Source organism: Notamacropus eugenii, chromosome 3, assembly GCF_028372415.1.
Source record: "Notamacropus eugenii isolate mMacEug1 chromosome 3, mMacEug1.pri_v2, whole genome shotgun sequence".
NCBI classification, from domain to species: domain Eukaryota; kingdom Metazoa; phylum Chordata; class Mammalia; order Diprotodontia; family Macropodidae; genus Notamacropus; species Notamacropus eugenii.
Genome location: NC_092874.1, coordinates 385640570 through 385658237, shown reverse-complemented (window position 1 = coordinate 385658237; position 17668 = coordinate 385640570). Strand labels below are relative to the sequence as shown.

At 38.6% G+C, this 17668-nt stretch overlaps 1 protein-coding gene across 8 annotated transcripts in view; it reads right to left on the bottom strand.

Moving 5' to 3' along the window:
• IQCE (IQ motif containing E) overlaps nt 1-17668 on the bottom strand; it is a 101325-nt gene that overhangs the window by 31441 nt on the left and 52216 nt on the right. For all 8 annotated transcript variants that reach the window (XM_072597697.1, XM_072597695.1, XM_072597694.1 and 5 more), the window contains 6 exons: nt 14496-14546; nt 13011-13081; nt 5493-5565; nt 5146-5195; nt 3199-3362; nt 2097-2152 (listed from right to left, as the gene is read on the bottom strand). In XM_072597697.1, the coding sequence (XP_072453798.1) occupies nt 2097-2152; nt 3199-3362; nt 5146-5195; nt 5493-5565; nt 13011-13081; nt 14496-14546 (465 nt within the window). The remainder of the gene's footprint in view (nt 1-2096; nt 2153-3198; nt 3363-5145; nt 5196-5492; nt 5566-13010; nt 13082-14495; nt 14547-17668) is intronic.

The window sequence follows — 17668 nt, the reverse complement described above, 5'->3', positions numbered from 1 at the left end:
TGAGGAGACTATATACAGAGGAAGAAACTGATCAAGAGTGTCAAATACTTTAATAAAATAGAAAATCATTATCAACAGCACAAAAGAGAGAATAAGGAAATAGAACCATGTTTTACAAACCCAGTATTACAAAAACCACTAGGGAAAGGAATTTTAAAAGAAAATTTATCATCTCAATTTTGAAGGAGAAAAATGTTTATCTTATGGCCATATGGGAGAAATTATCAGAGACAAAGTTTGTTTGATAAAAACCATTATACAACAAAAAGCAATGTATTCAAAATAAACTGGAAAATCCTTAACTATTCAAATGTAAATATAGCAAGTTAAAAAAAAATTCTGTTTTCTAGAGTCCACAGGGGACTGACACAAGTTTACAACAGTAAAACCTATTCCCCAATACATGAGCAATCCAAAGATGTGAACAGAAAATTTCTGAAAGAGAAACCAAAAACTGTTAATGATCACTTGAAAATGTGTTCAAACTCTAACAATAAGAGAAGTACAAATTAAAACAACTCTGAGGTACCACTTTATATCCATCAAATTTGCAAGAAATTAAAAACAATAAAATTTAATACTGGGAGGCAGGGGTGGAGGAGAAGGGGTGAGGATGGTGCTGGTGGTGGTGGACCATTAGGTACTCTGTTTCATTATTGGTAGAAATGAATTTTGTACATTTTATTTTGGATAGCCCTCTAGAAGTTTATAACAAAAATTATAAAACAATCTCACTATTAGGGACACAAACCATAGATATTAAAACAGCAATTACTGCTTTGTTAGTAGCAGTGAAAATCTAGGAAAAAAATACTCCAATATACCCATGTTGGAAATGGTTAAAAAAAATGTGGTAAATCAATATAATAAAATGTCACTGTAATATAAAAATTATATATGTAACAAATACAGCATGGGCTGTTGAACTTTAAAGGTAAGAAACCTAGCTCTGTGACTACAGTAAACCACTTAACTTTCCTGAGTCTCAATTATTTCTTCAACAATAAAATGAAGATAATACTTGTGTTATCTTCTCACAGGGATTGTTGTAAGGAAAACATTTTATGTTTGTTAAACTGCTATGCAAATATGGTCTATTAATATCAAGAAATACAGGCATATAGAAAGGAATATAAAGTGAAGAAAACAGAACTAGAACAACATCACACAATTATATGAAAACACAAGCAACACAATTTAAGAAGTACGCAGATGCCTGGCACATAGCAGGTATTTAAGAAATACCTATTTACTAACTGATTAAAAAGAGACTGGAAGAGAGAGGGAGGCTAAGCCCTGTGTTATTCTCCTTCCCTCACCCCAAAATAGATTAACAGAACACAAGAAAGACCAGCAGAAATCAGAGATAAACAGGAAAGCTTTAAAAAACACTTTACATAAAAGTGCTTTGCAATTTCATGTACAATCTTTTCCTGTTCTAATAACATATGTGGAAATGCTCATTTTATTTGGTGTTTTTAATTTCAGAATTTTAAAAATTAAATGAAAATGTTTAAAAAGAGAGACAAGAGGACACTAAGGAAATAAATTATTGTGAATGATGTGCTGGAGAGGCAGCCTTGGAGGCAGGAAGACCTAGGTTCAAGTCCCACCACTGAAGACAAGATTTCTGTGTGACTCCATGCAAATGACTTTACTACTCGGTGTTTCTGGTAACTTGCTCTTTTGAGGCAATTGGGTTTAAGCAACTTGGCTGGGATCAAACAGTTAGTAAATGTCTGAGGCTGGATTTGAACTCAGGTCCTCCTGACTCCAGGTGCTCTGCCCACTGACCCACCTAGCTGTCCTGCTTCTGGCACTTCTCTGTACTGCAGAACAGTGGCTGATCTCCATTGCTAAAGCTTCCTCACTGAGAGTTCCCTATGTGAATGAAATCACTGGTCTGGACCATGTAAATATGGTGACATTTGTCAAGGCTATTATCTCATTCATTGGCTAGTTTTTAAGAAATAATTTAAAAAATACAGTCATGCCATTTTAAAATTTTTAAAGTTTAAATTAAAACAAAAATTAAATATAAGTGCACAAATATAAAAAAATTTAAAAACTATTTTAAAAAGAATTATGTCACTCACCTTTTCCAACTCTGAGATTCGTCTCATTAGCCTTTGTTTACTCCATTCACTATAACCTAAAGGGAACAACAATGCCTTTAATAGACAATCAATCAGCATTTATTAAGCACATCCTATATGCCGGGCATTGTGCCAGGTTGTGAGGACACAAAGGAGGGCAACACAGACATAAATAAACATATACAAAATAAATAGGAGGTCAAAGTGGGGAAGGGAAAGGAGGAGCACTAGAAATGCCATCAAGAAGGGCTTTATGACAAAGGCGGCAAAGCAGCAGAGTTTTGAATGAAATGAGGGATGCTATAAGATACAGCACACCACAGCCATGGGTCACAGTCAGAATGATGGCACAGAGATGGGGCATGGGTGTTTTGTGTGAAAAACAGCGAGAAAGGCAGTTTGGCAGACATAGGGTATGGACAGTGGACAAAGTAAAGAGTAACAAACAGAACCACCCATTTAAAAAGGCTAAACCCAACAAACTTTCAGAAGCTGATGTAGAAGGTGAGATAAAGCGGAAGGAAATAAGCATTTATATACACTTACTATCTGGCAGGCACTATGCTAAGGGTTTCGCAAATATTATTTCATTGGATCCTCACAACATCCTAGGAGGTAGGTACTATTATTATCCCATTTTGCAGATGAGGAAACTGAGGCAAACAAAGGTTAAGAGAGTTGCCCAAGCTCACACATGTTAGTAAATGTCTGAAACTAGATTTAAACTCCAGTCTTTTTGACTCCAGGCCCAATGATCCATCTACTATGGCATCAGCTGCCTCTTCAACATTACAATTCTGAATACCACTCCTAGCCCATGCTAAAATTTAGAGGGTATTTTTCAAGTTATGTCAAGGTTCATTTGGCTAATGCCAAGTATACAAACTCATATTAATTGCATACTTTGACTTTTCAAATGATAAAATCTCCTCCTAGCTCTGCAGCCTTGTTTCAGATGCTAGTGACATGCAACCCAAGCCACGTAGCTGGGCAGAGCAGGGGCTGGGAGTCCTGTGGCTTCCGTGCTCTTTGCCCTCATCGAAAGTTGAAGTTAAATCCCTCTTCATTTGTAAATAATCTTGTAGATGTTTATAGATAGTACCTTTTGCTTTGTTAGAAATAGGGGAATTGCTTAGCACCCGGTCCAGATCTTCTTTCAAACTTTGGTTCTCCTCCTGAAGTTCTTGAACATTCCTGGACAAGTGTAGGACAGTAGCACTCAATTTCTTCTGCCTTTTCTGAGTTGACTTCTTATCAGTTGGGGACCTATATGTAAAACAGACCAAAAAGTGAAATAGCTGATTGATAAACAAATGATCTCTAAGGTCATAAATCAGGAGATGAGATTATACCTTTCTCTTCACAAATCAATTTAAAGTAAAATAAACCAATCAGATAATCCTTTCAATGTCCAAGGTAAACCTTTCTCCTATGTTTAAAAAAGAAAATCACAGATAACGAACTCTCTTGCTCCATATTCAAAGAGAAATCCTGTTTATGATAAAATACAGGCAGCTAGAGTTGGGGTAGGGAGAGAGACACCATCTTTGACATCGGTGAGTACAAAGCTTTGTTGTTCAGTCATTTTTTCATCTGGGTCCAATTCTTCATGACCCCGTTTGGGGTTTTCTTGGCAAAGACACTAGAGTGGTTTGCCATTTCCTCCTCCAGTGTATTTTATAGATGAGGAACTGAGGCAAATGGTTAACTGACTTGACCAGGATCACATAGCTAGTAAGTGTCTGAGGCCAGATTTGAACTCACAAAGAGAAGTCTTCTTGACTCCAGGCCCAGTACTCTGACCACTTTGCTACTATAGTGTTCCTCCTAAAATTCTACCTTTCTTTGAAACCTGATTTGTCTGTTTTTTACTATAGTTAACATTAAGAATCCTGAAGTTCAAAAAGTTTATTCTCAACAGAAGGGAGAACCAGATAACATGAAAACAGTGCTCCAAAATGGTGGTAAGGAGGGAGAACTTCAAAGCAAATCAATGATCCAAAAATGTGACAGCCAGAGCAATGAAGAAATGTATGCTAAAATTGAACCTCTGATCATCCACTGCTCCATGGGAGAGGACTTCTGCCTGGCATTTTATGTTCTTTCCAATATAGCTCCAGCTTATCTTTCCAGGCTTACTGCCCAGGACCTCTTATGTTCCAACCAATCTGCCCCTGGCTGGAGTGCGCTTCCTTGACATCTGCAACTTGTACAATTGATCCCTATCTTCTGTCAAGGTTCATCTCAGGTGCCACATCCCACAAGAGGCCTATCCAGAGCCTCCCAGGTGCTAGTGAATATTTTGTATGCAACTATTTGCATTCCTACTGTTCCCGTTTCCCCCCAAATGGAACTTGTGAGGGCAGTAACTGTTCTGTTTTATCTTTATGTTCCCAGGATCTAGCACAATGCCTGGCATATAATAAACACTCAATAAATACTTGTTGGATAAATGAATAGAAAGTCTGATGTTCTTCCAGATAAACTGAGAGAAATTAAAGTGCAAGAATAAAACTCTACTGAGATGGTAGCTTATGTGACGTTGTGGGAAAAGCACCGGACTTGAAGTCAGAAGATCTAAATTTTAATCCTGACTCCAACACTTAACTGTGTGGCCAGGGACAAGCCACTTAACCTCTCTGACACTCAAGTTTCCTCATTTATGCAATGAAGAAGATATGATACACTTAACTCAGAGCTACTGAAAGAAAAGTTCTTTGCAAATCTTAACACATTATATGAAAGTATTATTAATAATAATAAGACAGGTACAGTTTACAAATTAGCATTTCTAAAGCAGAGTTGACTGACTAAACATACCATTAACAATTATCAAACTAATTATGAGAATCATCTCTGTGATTTGAGAAGTTCAGATACCTAGATATGAGAGATCTAACTCGAATTATTTTTTTTAAAGGAAAGGTGTTTCAAGGTGCTTCAAAGTAATGGACATCAAAAGTTCCTAGGTGATTAATTCCTTTGTTATAACAGTTTAAATAATGTGAATCAATATACAAAATATGTGCCCCCAAAGAGACTAACATACTTCTTTCCTGTAGTTTCAGTATTTGCCAAAAGAACCTGGAGACGATGGATCTGTAAAATACCAAAGTTAGAATGCATTTTTAAAAGCACATCACTAGCATGGAAAAGAGCTCCTTTGAGGACATCTCCACTAGAGTTCTGAGCATTGCTTAAGACTCAGATAAATCAAAGTATGACATTATGCTTTCACCTAAAAGTCAAGACAAAGAACACAAAATCCTAGTAACAGCAAGACTCTAGCTTATGCAGTCCCTTCAGTTTTGTTTAGTGAATTAGAATATCACTCTCTCTCCATGTTCTGTAACTTCCCTTTCCCTTGATAATACATTAGGAAAAACAGTTTAATACCTCCTCATAATAAGTCTCCATGGCGATCCTCATTTCTTCCAAATTAGTCATCTTTATATCTGTCTGAAGTTTACTGAAAATCCAAACAAAAAGTTAGCACAGAGGTTCTGGCATTGCAAAGATGAGCCCAATATGCTCATAGTCTCACTGATACTAGGACATGGCACAAACACTCATAGAAGTCATATCATCTTAAAGAACAGGACTAGGGAAACAACAGCTAAGGTTGGTTCCCAGTTTTGCAGTTTTAGCTTCATGAAGATGGGCAAAAGACTCAGCTTCCTTCTCTTGTGATTGGAAATTTCGATATTAGAAGAATATTATGTTTTGTTAAATATTAAGAGTAAGTAAACCTATAATTATGCTGAATATTAAGAGTAAGTAAACCATCCAACCACTCTGCAGAGTAATTTGAAATGATGTCCAAAGGGCTATAAAACTATGCATACCCTTTGACCCAGCAACACTACTACTAGCTACGTATGCTCCAAAGATGTTTTTTTAAAAAGGGAAAAGGACCTATTTGTGCAAAAATACTTATAGTTCTCTTTTAGTGGTGACAAAGAACTGGAAATTGAGGGGATGTTCATTAATTGGGGAATGGCTGAACAAGTTGTGGTATATGATTGTAATGGAATACTATGGTGCTATAAGAAATGACAAGCAGGAAGCTTTCCAAAAACCTGAGAAGACTTTACATAAACTGATGCAGAGTGAAGTGAGCAGAACCAGGAGGACATTATACACAGTACCCATGATATATTGTATAATGAACAACAGTGAATGACTTAGCTGTTCTCAGTAATACAATCATCCAATATAGTTTCAAAGGACTTATGATGATAAATGTTATCCAACTCTAAAGAACTAATGGAGTCTGAATACAGATTGATACATACTGTTTTTCACTTTCGTTATTTGTCTGTGTATGTATTATGTGTGTGTTTTTTGGTCTTTGTTTTCTTTCACAACATGACTGATATGGAACTATGTTTTGCACGACTGCATACGTATAACCTATATCAAGATGGTTACTGTCTCAGAAGAAGAATAAGAAGGGGGGATGAAGAGAATATGGAACTCAGAATCTTAAAAAATGAATGCTAAAAATTGTTTTTATGTGCAATTGGGAAAAAATAAGGTACTATTATTTTTAAAGAAGGCTTCAAAAATGTTGGTATCCCTAAAACACTTGAAACACTTCTGAAGACAAATATCAGTGTGTGGGAAAAAAAAGAACTTTCATCTTCAAAGTGTGGGAAAAATGGTAACTACTACTAGGCTTAGATATAAAAGGAGGTGGAGAAGAACCCTTAAGCACAAAAATATTTATGGCAAAAGCTTTTTGGGGTAGTAAAGAACTGTAAATGATGTAAATGACCATCAGTTGAAGAAATTTTGATATGTGAATAGAACGGAATATTATTACACACTAATAAATAACAAAAAGAATGGTTCTCTAAGAAACATGGAAAGACTTTTATGAACTAATACAGAGTAAAGTGAGCAGAATCAGGAGAACAAGATATACTATAACAACACTGTAAAAATGAACAATTTGGAAAAACTTAAGGACTTCCTCTGATGCACACAATGACCAACCATTATTCCAGAGGTCAGATGATGAAGTCTGCTACTTACCTCTTAACAGAGAGGTGATGGGCTACATACAAAGAATGAGACATTTATGGATGTGGTCAACATGGGAATTTGTTTTGATTATGTGATGGTGTGAATTTGTTGCAAGGGCTTTCTTTTTCTGCCTACTTTTCTTTTTAATTCCTTAATATTAAAAATTCTTACAGAAACTACATTTTAAAATTAACAAGCACTTATTTTCTCTCCTTCTCACCCATGCTTTCCCCACTCCAAAAAAAAGGACACAAGTGCAGAGTCACAAAGCTGCTCCCAGCCTAAGTTCACCTACAACACTAGCAAGACGGCTTTTTAAGAGACATCAAGGAGTGTGGCCAACCTTTTTCAAACAATGGCCAAGATCTCCTTCTAATTCAGTCAGAGCTTTTTCCCATTTTGTAAAGAGATGAAAGGGCATTATATCTTTTTGCTTAGTAGATCTCAGTATCTTGCCTCTTTTTTTCTGGGATTTTATCTTAGATTGGGGATTAGTCAGGGATCAACTTCCCCTATTTATAAAATCTTTCACTTGACTCACCATCTTCTCATGCTACCATCTTCAACCTCATCTCCTTTTCAATGTCACCTGTCTACTCAATCCCTCTACTAGGCATTTAACTCAAGAACAAAGGCATTGGCAAAGGTCTCATACACATCACAATATTTATAGCAGCACTTTCAGCACAAAAAAATCCCAAAACAAACAAAACCGGAAACATAGCAGGCAGATGCTCCATAATTAGGGAATGACTATACAAATCATGCTGTTGCAATAAGAGAGAGTGCAACAGGAAACAATGTATCAATATGAACATAATGGATTATTATGGTGCCACAAGAAACTGAATATGAAAAATTCAGTGAAACATGAAAAGACCTGTCCTAGGAGAAGAATATACAACAATGATTATAATAACATAAATGAACAAGCAGCCAAAGTTTGATGAATTGTGGTGACTTCTCTTCAGGCTTGGAAAACTAATGATGAAACACACTTCCCTCCTCTCAGAAGAATGGTAGACGATTATAGAATGTTGTATATCTATCAGACTCAGTAGCTATGTTTACTGGTTTTAAGTTTTTCTTTTCTACAAGGGAGGGTTCCATATAGGGGTGAGGACGGGAGCAGGGTGGGATATGGTATAAAAACAAAAGAAAACACTAAAACTTTTTTTAAGTTGCCTATTCTTTTTGCCTTCATTTCTTTGCTTCCCACTCATTTCTTAGTTCTGCAATGTGGCTTCCATCACTACTATTTCATTGAAAGTGTTCTCTTCAATATTATCAATGATCAATCTTTTAATGGCTAAACCTAATGGCCTTTTCTCAGTTTGACCCTGCTATAGCTTTTAACCTGAGCTGATTAAGCCCTCTTCTTATATGTTCTCTTTTCTTTTGGATTTTGTGAAAATGCTTTTTCTTGGTTCTCCTACTTGTCTGACTACTCTGTCAGTCTTCTTTGCTGGCTCAACATTCATGTCCTGCCTTCTAGCCCTGATAAGATTCTGTCTTGGTCTCTTCTCTCCCCATATCCTCTCTCAATGATCTCTTCAGCTCCCACAGACTGAATAATCATTCTAGAGGTCCAGTGCTAATCTCTCTCCTGAGCTTTTCAGTCATGTATTATTAATTGCCTGCTGGACCTCTCCATCTGAATGTCCTACAGACATCTTGAACTTAACATGGAACTCATCCAAATGGAAACTCATTACTTTCCCTCAAAAGCCATCCCTTCTCTAAACTTCCCACATCCTTCCAGCTACCCAGGTCTGCAGTCCTGGAGTCATCCTCTGTTATTCCCTTGCTCCACATAACCACACGCTATACCCACATCATCTATCTGGGGTTCATACTTATATGCACACGTTTCTCCCAACAGAATGTGAACTTTCTGAGGGCAGTGACTAATGTCTGTTTTTACGTCCTCCTCACCTTGTGTAGTACCTGGCACCTAACAGACTGCACTTAACAAATATTTCATTGATCTCCTACATCTGTCCCCTACCTCTATGCATAAGGTTACCACCCTAATCCAGTCCCTTATCACCTCTCACCTGAAATATTACAACTACATCCAAATTGGCCTCCAAAATTCTAATATCTCTCCTCTTAATTCAGCTTCTACACAGATGTCAAAATAATCTGACCACATCACTCCTTTGTCTTTCCTTCCTTCCTTCCTTGCTTTCCTCCCTCCCTCCCTCCCTCCCAGACTACTTCAATGCACAGTAACCAAAGGTATAGTGATTATGAAACACATAAACTATACAAGGTTGACCCAAGTGCCAGGAGTACATGATGAACTGTCATTCTGGCAATAGCTTCCAAGTGACTCAAAATTGATCCAGTTAATAAGGCAGATAAGGGTGGAGTATAAAGACAGAGAGTAGTAGAGGATATAATAACTGGCCCTGTAAGTCCCTGAGCAACTCACTCAAGTATAGGCCATGCCAAAACCAAAACAGTGGTTGAAGAAGACTAGATGGAGCTCACCAATGAAGCCTGAGCTGTGCATGCTGTCAGACCACTGTTTGGTCTCACTCTTCCCTGCAAATCTGGTAGACCCAAGTCCACTGCTCAAGGATGCTGACCTGGGGATTGGTACTTAAATTTTGAACACAAAATGGCTGGACACTATGTTACTGCAATCGTGGAATACATACAATACCTCCACTTAAGAGCAGAATCCAGCACTGGAAGAAGTAATCTATCAGGTCCACACTGGGAAATCAAGGTAAGCCCAGGACCTGGGTTTCTTAAGGCTCTTTGGAAATTAGCCCCTGCCCCAGTAATCATTCTTAGGGCCATCCTGCCTAGACACATAAGACCTCTGTGTAGCAATGACAGTGACAAACAGAGTTTCTGACAATGCTAGACAATGGATCTCAGGTTAACAATTATATGCTAGCTATTTTATGAAGAAAATCTGAGGTATATACCTCTACAGAGTCTGGGGTCTGAGTGAGAAGGACTATTCATACCAGGATTATATTATATTTGGAGTTTCCCAGAAAAGTCATGAGTACCTTTGAGAAGATGGGCACCATGACCCTGGTATGTCTAGACACAGACAATATTTCTAGGGTTTTTTGTATTGATTGGAATTAATTCAAGACTGTTCAGAGTACTATTACAGTATCTCAGGCAGTAAGTTCGTAGGATTAGTACCTGAACACTCTAACCATTCACAATTAATGTGAGAAGTTTACAATCAATAAGCATTTAGTAAGCACCTCCTGTATGAAGCACTGTGCTAAGTGCTGATACAAAGATAAAGATGATACAATTGATGCCCTTATGGAGTTTATTTATAGGCTATCTCAGGGAGAAGACTTTCATAGATAGGTTGTAAAAAAAACCAAACCCATTAATACTGTACTCTATGTTTTAGGCACAACTGCCAGAAACAATTTTATTTCATTCACCATTACTCTAACATTTAAGCATTTCTGCCCTAAAGAGAGCTGTCCAGTCTGGTACAGTCTTCTCCCTCGATCCCATAGCCTCAGACATGACTCTCTCCCATGAGTATGAGGTTAACATTATAGGAATCTTGAACAAGAAAAAGGCTATCATATGTTAAAATGTAGTTTGGGGTTAACATTCCTGAATAGTTACTACTCAATTGCTTCCTTGAGGGAAGAGAATAAAGAGAAATAAACAATAGTATAATGCTCAAGTCCACTATCAGAAGTCCTGAACAGGGGATAAAGTCCTTCTGTAAAATCTTGTCATCCCAGGAAAACACAAGATAACATACCCAGTGCAAAGTTTGTTGTTTAGTCATTTCAAGTGTGTCCAAACTCTTCCTGACCCCATTTGAGGTTTTCCTGGCAAAGACACTGGAGTGGTTTGCTCTTTCCTTCTCCAGCTCATTTTACAGATGAAGAAACTGAGGCCAACAGGGTTAAGTGACTTGCCCAGAGTCACATAGCTAGGAAGCATCTGACACCAGATTTAAACTCAGTTTTTCTCACTCCAGGCTTAGTACTCTATTCACTGTGCTACCTTGCTGGAGTGGAAAGTTATTTCATATACTGTTCAAGAGATTAGGTATTTCACACTACAGAATTGACCCAGTGAATGACTAAGCCCCTACCAAGGCAATGTGTATCAGTGATTAGATTCCCAAAAGGGAGTTATGGTAAGGTTGATGAAAAGGAGTATGGGGGAGTTTGGAAATTAGATGCCAGGAAGATCCATTCGTAGACAGAGAAAAACCTATATAAGGAAGATTCAAGGCAAAATACAAATGAATTGGAGATCAACTTTGAGCACTGAGGAAAGGTGCCAGGGTTTCTTTAATCTGAGGAAGCTTTTTACCTGGTCATGGAGTAGGCTACCTCTGGCTACATCTGGCTACCTCTTTTCAGTATATTATTCCAGCTTTGGCAACTCTAAGGCAACAATAAGGTTTAACCATTAGGGGAAGGGACAGTCCCATTAGTCTCAGGTCATCCATAGGCTAGAATTAGGACTTCAAGTCAGCCATTCAAGGACTTCTGTGGCCCAACAGAGGATAGGGAGACTGAATGTTCAGAAATGATAGTACGTCAGCACAGGCACCCAGATGATCTTCTCAGTGATCAGGCTGATGTGCAATGTTCTGAATATGATGAACAAGGATGTTAGCCATGCACCTCAATGGCATATGCTGGTACAGGGCAGCATAGTGGACTATGTGTAGAGGACAGCACATAGGAAAAAGAGGGAATATGGAGTCTATTATAAGTACTATGTGTAACTCAAGGACCATGTATAATATATCTCCTGACCTACATATCTCATTAATTATATATAACTCTACTGTGTATGACCCACAGGGTCTGCATGTATAAATGGGACAGGAATCAGGTGTAATGGGGAGGGATTACACATTTTCAGAAAGTTTAGTAGCTCAACAGACAGAGTGCTGGGTCTGGAGTCAGAAAAAAATGAGCTCAAATCTAGCCGCAGACATTACTGCTGTGTGACCCTAGACAAGTCCCTTAACTTGTTTGCCTCAGTTTCTTCAACTGTAAAATGGGGATAATAATTGCATCTACTTTGCAGGATTGCTGTGAAGATCAAATAAGATATCAGTAAAGCATTTAGTGCCTGGAACATAGTAGGCTACATATAAATGTTTATTCCCTTTCCTTCAACTGGAGGATTCAATGTAGCAGGCAAGTACCACAAGGAATAGGTGGTACCTCATTTACTTTTGTGTGAAGGGGACTCTCAGGGCACTTGCACAAGAAGGGCTACTTCTAAAAAGAACCATGAGAACTAAGGAGGAGAATGCCACACAGGACACCATGCTACATGTTGTGGTGAAGGTCAGTGTATCCACATAGTACCTAAAGAGAAGGAAATCATATGCTTGTGTTTTGGTCATATTAAATAAAAGCCTTTTCCATTTTCACTGTTTTGTTAGCCTAAATGCTTACAGGGCATCTTGGCACCCTGTTGGAAGTCCAAAAAGAGCCTGATATTGAATCCCCATGGTTTCCCTGGGTTTGGATCACAAGCTAGAGAGGTTTCTGAAATAAGTGACATACTGAAGTTCCCTAGGTTTTCCTTGGGGAGACAGGAGGCAGGAAATACTTTGTGGAAAGGTACCTTCTCCCAAATTATATCCAGAGCTCAGGTCAAGAGAGACACTGACATTAAGAATTCATAAGTATCCAACCTTTTTGGTTAAGAAGTGGGGTAAGGGTAAAGACAGAACTGGGAGCAGGGTCAGAGAGATTCTTAGGGTGAAAAATCAAGCTAGAGTCTGAGAAAACTTTATGAAAGATAATTTCAATAATTAAGTAAGCTAAATGCCGCCCTTTCTAATGGTCTAGATGACTCTCAGAATCCCTCCCAGCCCATCCAAGAGCCCAGTGCAAAACTCCATACGTGATAGTATTGTCCTTCTCCTTGCACTGCTGCTCCAACTTGATAATTCTCTGTTTTAGTCCATTAATGACCTGCCAAAAGAATATCAACACATCAAGACCAGAGGTTTCTGATGTCCCTATTCCATCAGTCTCCTCTTAAAATTTGATCTTTTTCATTCTCTCTTCATATTGTTACACTTAAGCAAAGACACTGCAGACAGCCACCAGCACACCAAAACAGGAATGAAATCCTAAATATGTTTATCATTATTACTAAGATAACACATAAGAACAGGATAATTAATTTAAAAAATTTTAAGGTAGCTATAGCTCTCTGGAGATTATTTATTAGACAATCCTGTTCATAGCTGCCAAATAAAAGAACAACTCTATGATTTCTCTATTCACCATTTTCAGAGTTGGAAGGGAAGACATAACAGATATTAGTTTACCCTATAAAGTGTTCCCTGAAAGAGTGCTAGGTAAAGTCCTGTTGTCTTAAATATTTTAAAAGTAAGTATTATTGATGATGCCTCTGATTTTTCAATCACAATCATTGCTGAATGTGTCTTCGTCACCACCATCACCACCACCACCAAATAAGCCCTTCTTCTGTTACAAAGAAAAACAGCCAAAGAAAACCAATAGACATATATTACATAATAACTGTCTATTAGCATATGTAGCACTCCACTCCAGTAGAACCCCACCTCTCACTTCATTTGCCTTAAATGTTAAAAACACAACTTGCACGTGTACTCCATGTGCTGTGTTATTAAGTATCAGTTTTGGAAATAGCAACTGCTTTTTCCTTAATATCCTTTCAATAGCCTGTCACCCATATCAGGAGGGTACTGACAAGTCTGTCTTGATACAAGTACCTCAGACAAATCCACTTTACCACCAACTGTAAAGAACAGATATGTACAGAAAAACCATGGAAGGAATGTCTCCCTATGACATCTCTCCATCAAGGAGTCTTTCTTCAGGGTTCTGACTGTAGTTCAGATATTCAAGTATCATTAATTATCAGGCCCAAAATCCTTCTCCTGTGAAAAGAGTTAAGGACTGTAATGATTTAAAGTACTCCTGCATAATGATTCTCAAAATCATGTAGGAGCAGCGAGAAACATCACTTCCAAGGTTAAGAGTGCTACCTCCTGAATTTACCACAAGTTTTCCTGGAGTTTCTGACCATTCTATAGCCAACTCCTAGGTAGTGGTTCAGGAATAATGAGGTCACAGCCCAGAAGAAAACAAAAGGGGCTATTCTTTTTTCTCTAGGGTCCAGAACTCATGGTCCTGTGAAATTAATTCTCTCCATATATTACTGAAAGAAAAAGTCTTCACTGGGCAAAGACTGTTTACATACATTTTGAAGGTGCTCTTCCTCCACATCTATCCTTGTAAAATCTCTTTAAGGAAGGAATAGCTCTCATCTGAATTAGCATTTTAATAAGGTTTCAATAGGAAAGTTATTTGCCTTCCTGGAAATCACACTTACCCAGCCAGTACCAGGTCTTTTGTCAACCATACTCCGGGCAAATTCACAGCCCTGTAGCAAAAAAACAATATTTTTAAAAAATAGTCTGTGCAATTCAAATTTTATTGATTTTCAAAATTTCACCTAATCTGAGGAATAGAAATTTACAGTTCCCTCAGTCTTGGGGGTTTACATATTAATGAAGAATTGAACCATGAATTAAGTGAATGAGCCCAGTTACTGCTGCCCTGGGCAAGTCATACAGTATCGGTAGATGCACAGAGTGTATGCCTGGGCATTCATAACCCATGTCTGAATCGTACTAGTTCCACAGGTCAGCAACCACCTGCTTACCCCTTGCACTTGGTTATAACTACAGATTATCCCATTTCCACTGCAGACTTAACCTAGCTCCTTAATAAATCTAATTTTGTGCATCACCTTCTCGCTCTGACCCACAGCTGATCCCACTCAGTACTTCTACTGACCAAGAGTGCCATTTTATCTGCTCATCCCATAATCATCTCTCTTTCCCCTGATTCCAGGATTAACAATGGAAAAAGCCACGTCACTAAGGACTGCAGGCAGACCACTTCCAAGGATCACAGATTTGGATCTGAACTGGCCAAAGTGGTGGCTCCAAAAGAAAGAGCCAATGCTTTCTAGGTGCAATTGGATGAAATAAAATTAGAAAATTCCAGTTTGCAAGGTAAGATGGCAATATTAAAAGGGAAACATCTGAAGGCATCCACAGTACCTTCCCAGCTGGGTAGGCCCCTGGGGAAATCCAAAAGGCAGGCTGAAGAACTTAGTTACTTGTGCATGAGGTCACATGATTTTCCCACCAACCAAATGAAAGTTTGATTTTCATCCGGTGGTTATTGGTCATGTTGCCTGGCATTCTTGATGGGAAACAGCGACTTACTAAAGAGGTTCAACAGTTGTATAACAAAGATCTCACAGAGCAACTTGAGGGCCCACCGTGGCCTACACTGACAAACCAACAAATCTAACAGCCCTGACAAAGGTGAGCCCTTCAGGCTGTAAACCAAAATCTCAAATAGAATAGAGCTGCCTGGACAAAGCAATCTAAGAAGTCCTTGTGGATGCCCAGGAATATTTGGCTACCTCATTCCAGAGCTCCTCTAGCATCCAGAGAGGGGATCTATCCCTGATGGGCTCTAAACATTCACGGTTGTCAGGATGTTCCCTCTGGCTCAGTCACAATGGGGTAGCTAAACATGGAGATATGGAAGACCTTTCATCTGGCTACCCAGGCCTTTTTGTGGTCAAACCTCAATTCAACTGACAAACTCCACAATGGGGTCCAAATGAAGCTACTTCTTACACCTCCCCAATCATGACTGACAATGTCCCTGGATTTTATCATGGATTTGCTGCTGTCCCAAGACCAGGTCTTCATTAAGGCGGTAGTAGACACCCCACAAGTAGCACACTTAATGGGTAAGTGTGTTAGATTCAAGTCCAGGAAAATTTGGGCTCAAATCCTGCCTCAAACACTTAGTATTGCAACCTTAAACAAGTCACATGTCCTCAGATTTCACATCTGTAAAATGAATGGGCTGAAATCAATAGCCTCTAACGGCCCTTCCAGTTACAAACCTATGATCTTTTGTTATGATTATGAAACTGGTCCACTTTCTCCACCATGCTGGATTTCCACTGCAACAAAGACCATCCACCTACCCTTTCAGGAAATCTTTTACTTAGATCACCTTCCCATAAAAAATAGGCCATGAAACATGACAGAACAAGAAAATGATAAATGCTGGAGAGGATGTGGGAGAGTTGGAACACTAATTCATTGTTGGTGGAGCTGCGAGCGCATCCAACCATTCTGGAGAGCAATTTGGAACTATGCCCAAAGGGCTACAAAAATGTGCATACCCTTTGACCCAGCAATATTGCTACTAGGACTATATCCCCAAGAGATCATAAAAATGGGAAAGGGTCCCACATGTACAAAAATATTTATAGCAGCACTCTATGTAGTTGCCAAAAACTGGAAGTCAAGGGGATGTCCATCAATTGGGGAATGGCTGAATAAATTATGGTATATGAATGTAATGGAGTACTATTGTGCCATAAGAAATGATGAACAAGAAGACTTCAGAGAGGCCTGGAAGGACTTATATGACCTGATGCTGAGTGAAAGGAGCAGAACCAGGAGAACTTTATGCACAGCAACGACCACAGTGTGTGAGAGTTTTTTCTGGTAGACCTAGATTTTTGTAATAACACAAGAACTTCTTACAAAAAAAAAAAAAATAAATCCCAATGGTGGTTCTCAAGGCAAAATGCCTTACACACTCAGAGAGAGAAATATGGAAGTCACTCACATAATGTAACAGATCATGTTTGTGTATGTGTATGTGTTTGTGTATCATGTTCTGTTATACGATTTCTTTCATTTATCTTAGTCTGACTACATAGCATGACTATAGTGAAAATATACTCAATAGGAAAGTATATGTAGAATCTATACAGAATTGTATGCAGTCGTGGGGAGGGAGGGGGGGAGTGGGGGGTAGGTGGGAGGGATAAAATCACAATTGTATGGCAGTGATTGTTACACATTAGAAAATAAAAAAAAATTTAAAAAAAAAAATAGGCCATGAACTTCAGTGTATGTCATGCAGCTGGGCAACACTCTTCTGGACAGTCCTCTGAGTAAAAGTACATCTTTCCACTATATAACTAATTCTTACATTGAATGAATAAATTGTACCCTAGAGTAATAATCCACCATACATCTAGATCCCCTTTTTGCCCGGTCAGAACACATTGTTCTGCACCACCTACTGGTTTCATTTCATTTCTGGTACTTTCCCTCACTCACACTCTGGTATCACATATCCCATTTCCCTTGCTTGCCCATGGCCAGTAGCTACTTTGAAGAGTCAGAAGCTACTCAAAGGAAACTTCATAATGACCATCCATTATCAGAAGTTAGAAGACGGACTATTGTGAAGGACACCATAGTTTTAAGTGGCAGGTTTTACAGCTTTTCCATTGACTCTCCCTAAGTGAATGAAGTATCATTCCAAAAATTCCAGGAGGATATGGGCAGTCTTCTGCTTGCTCCAAAGCAATTTTGGTATGGGTACATGAACTCATGATGGCTATGTGGCCAACTCCTCTGGTGGAATGGGCAGGCTACATAGTCAGAGGAC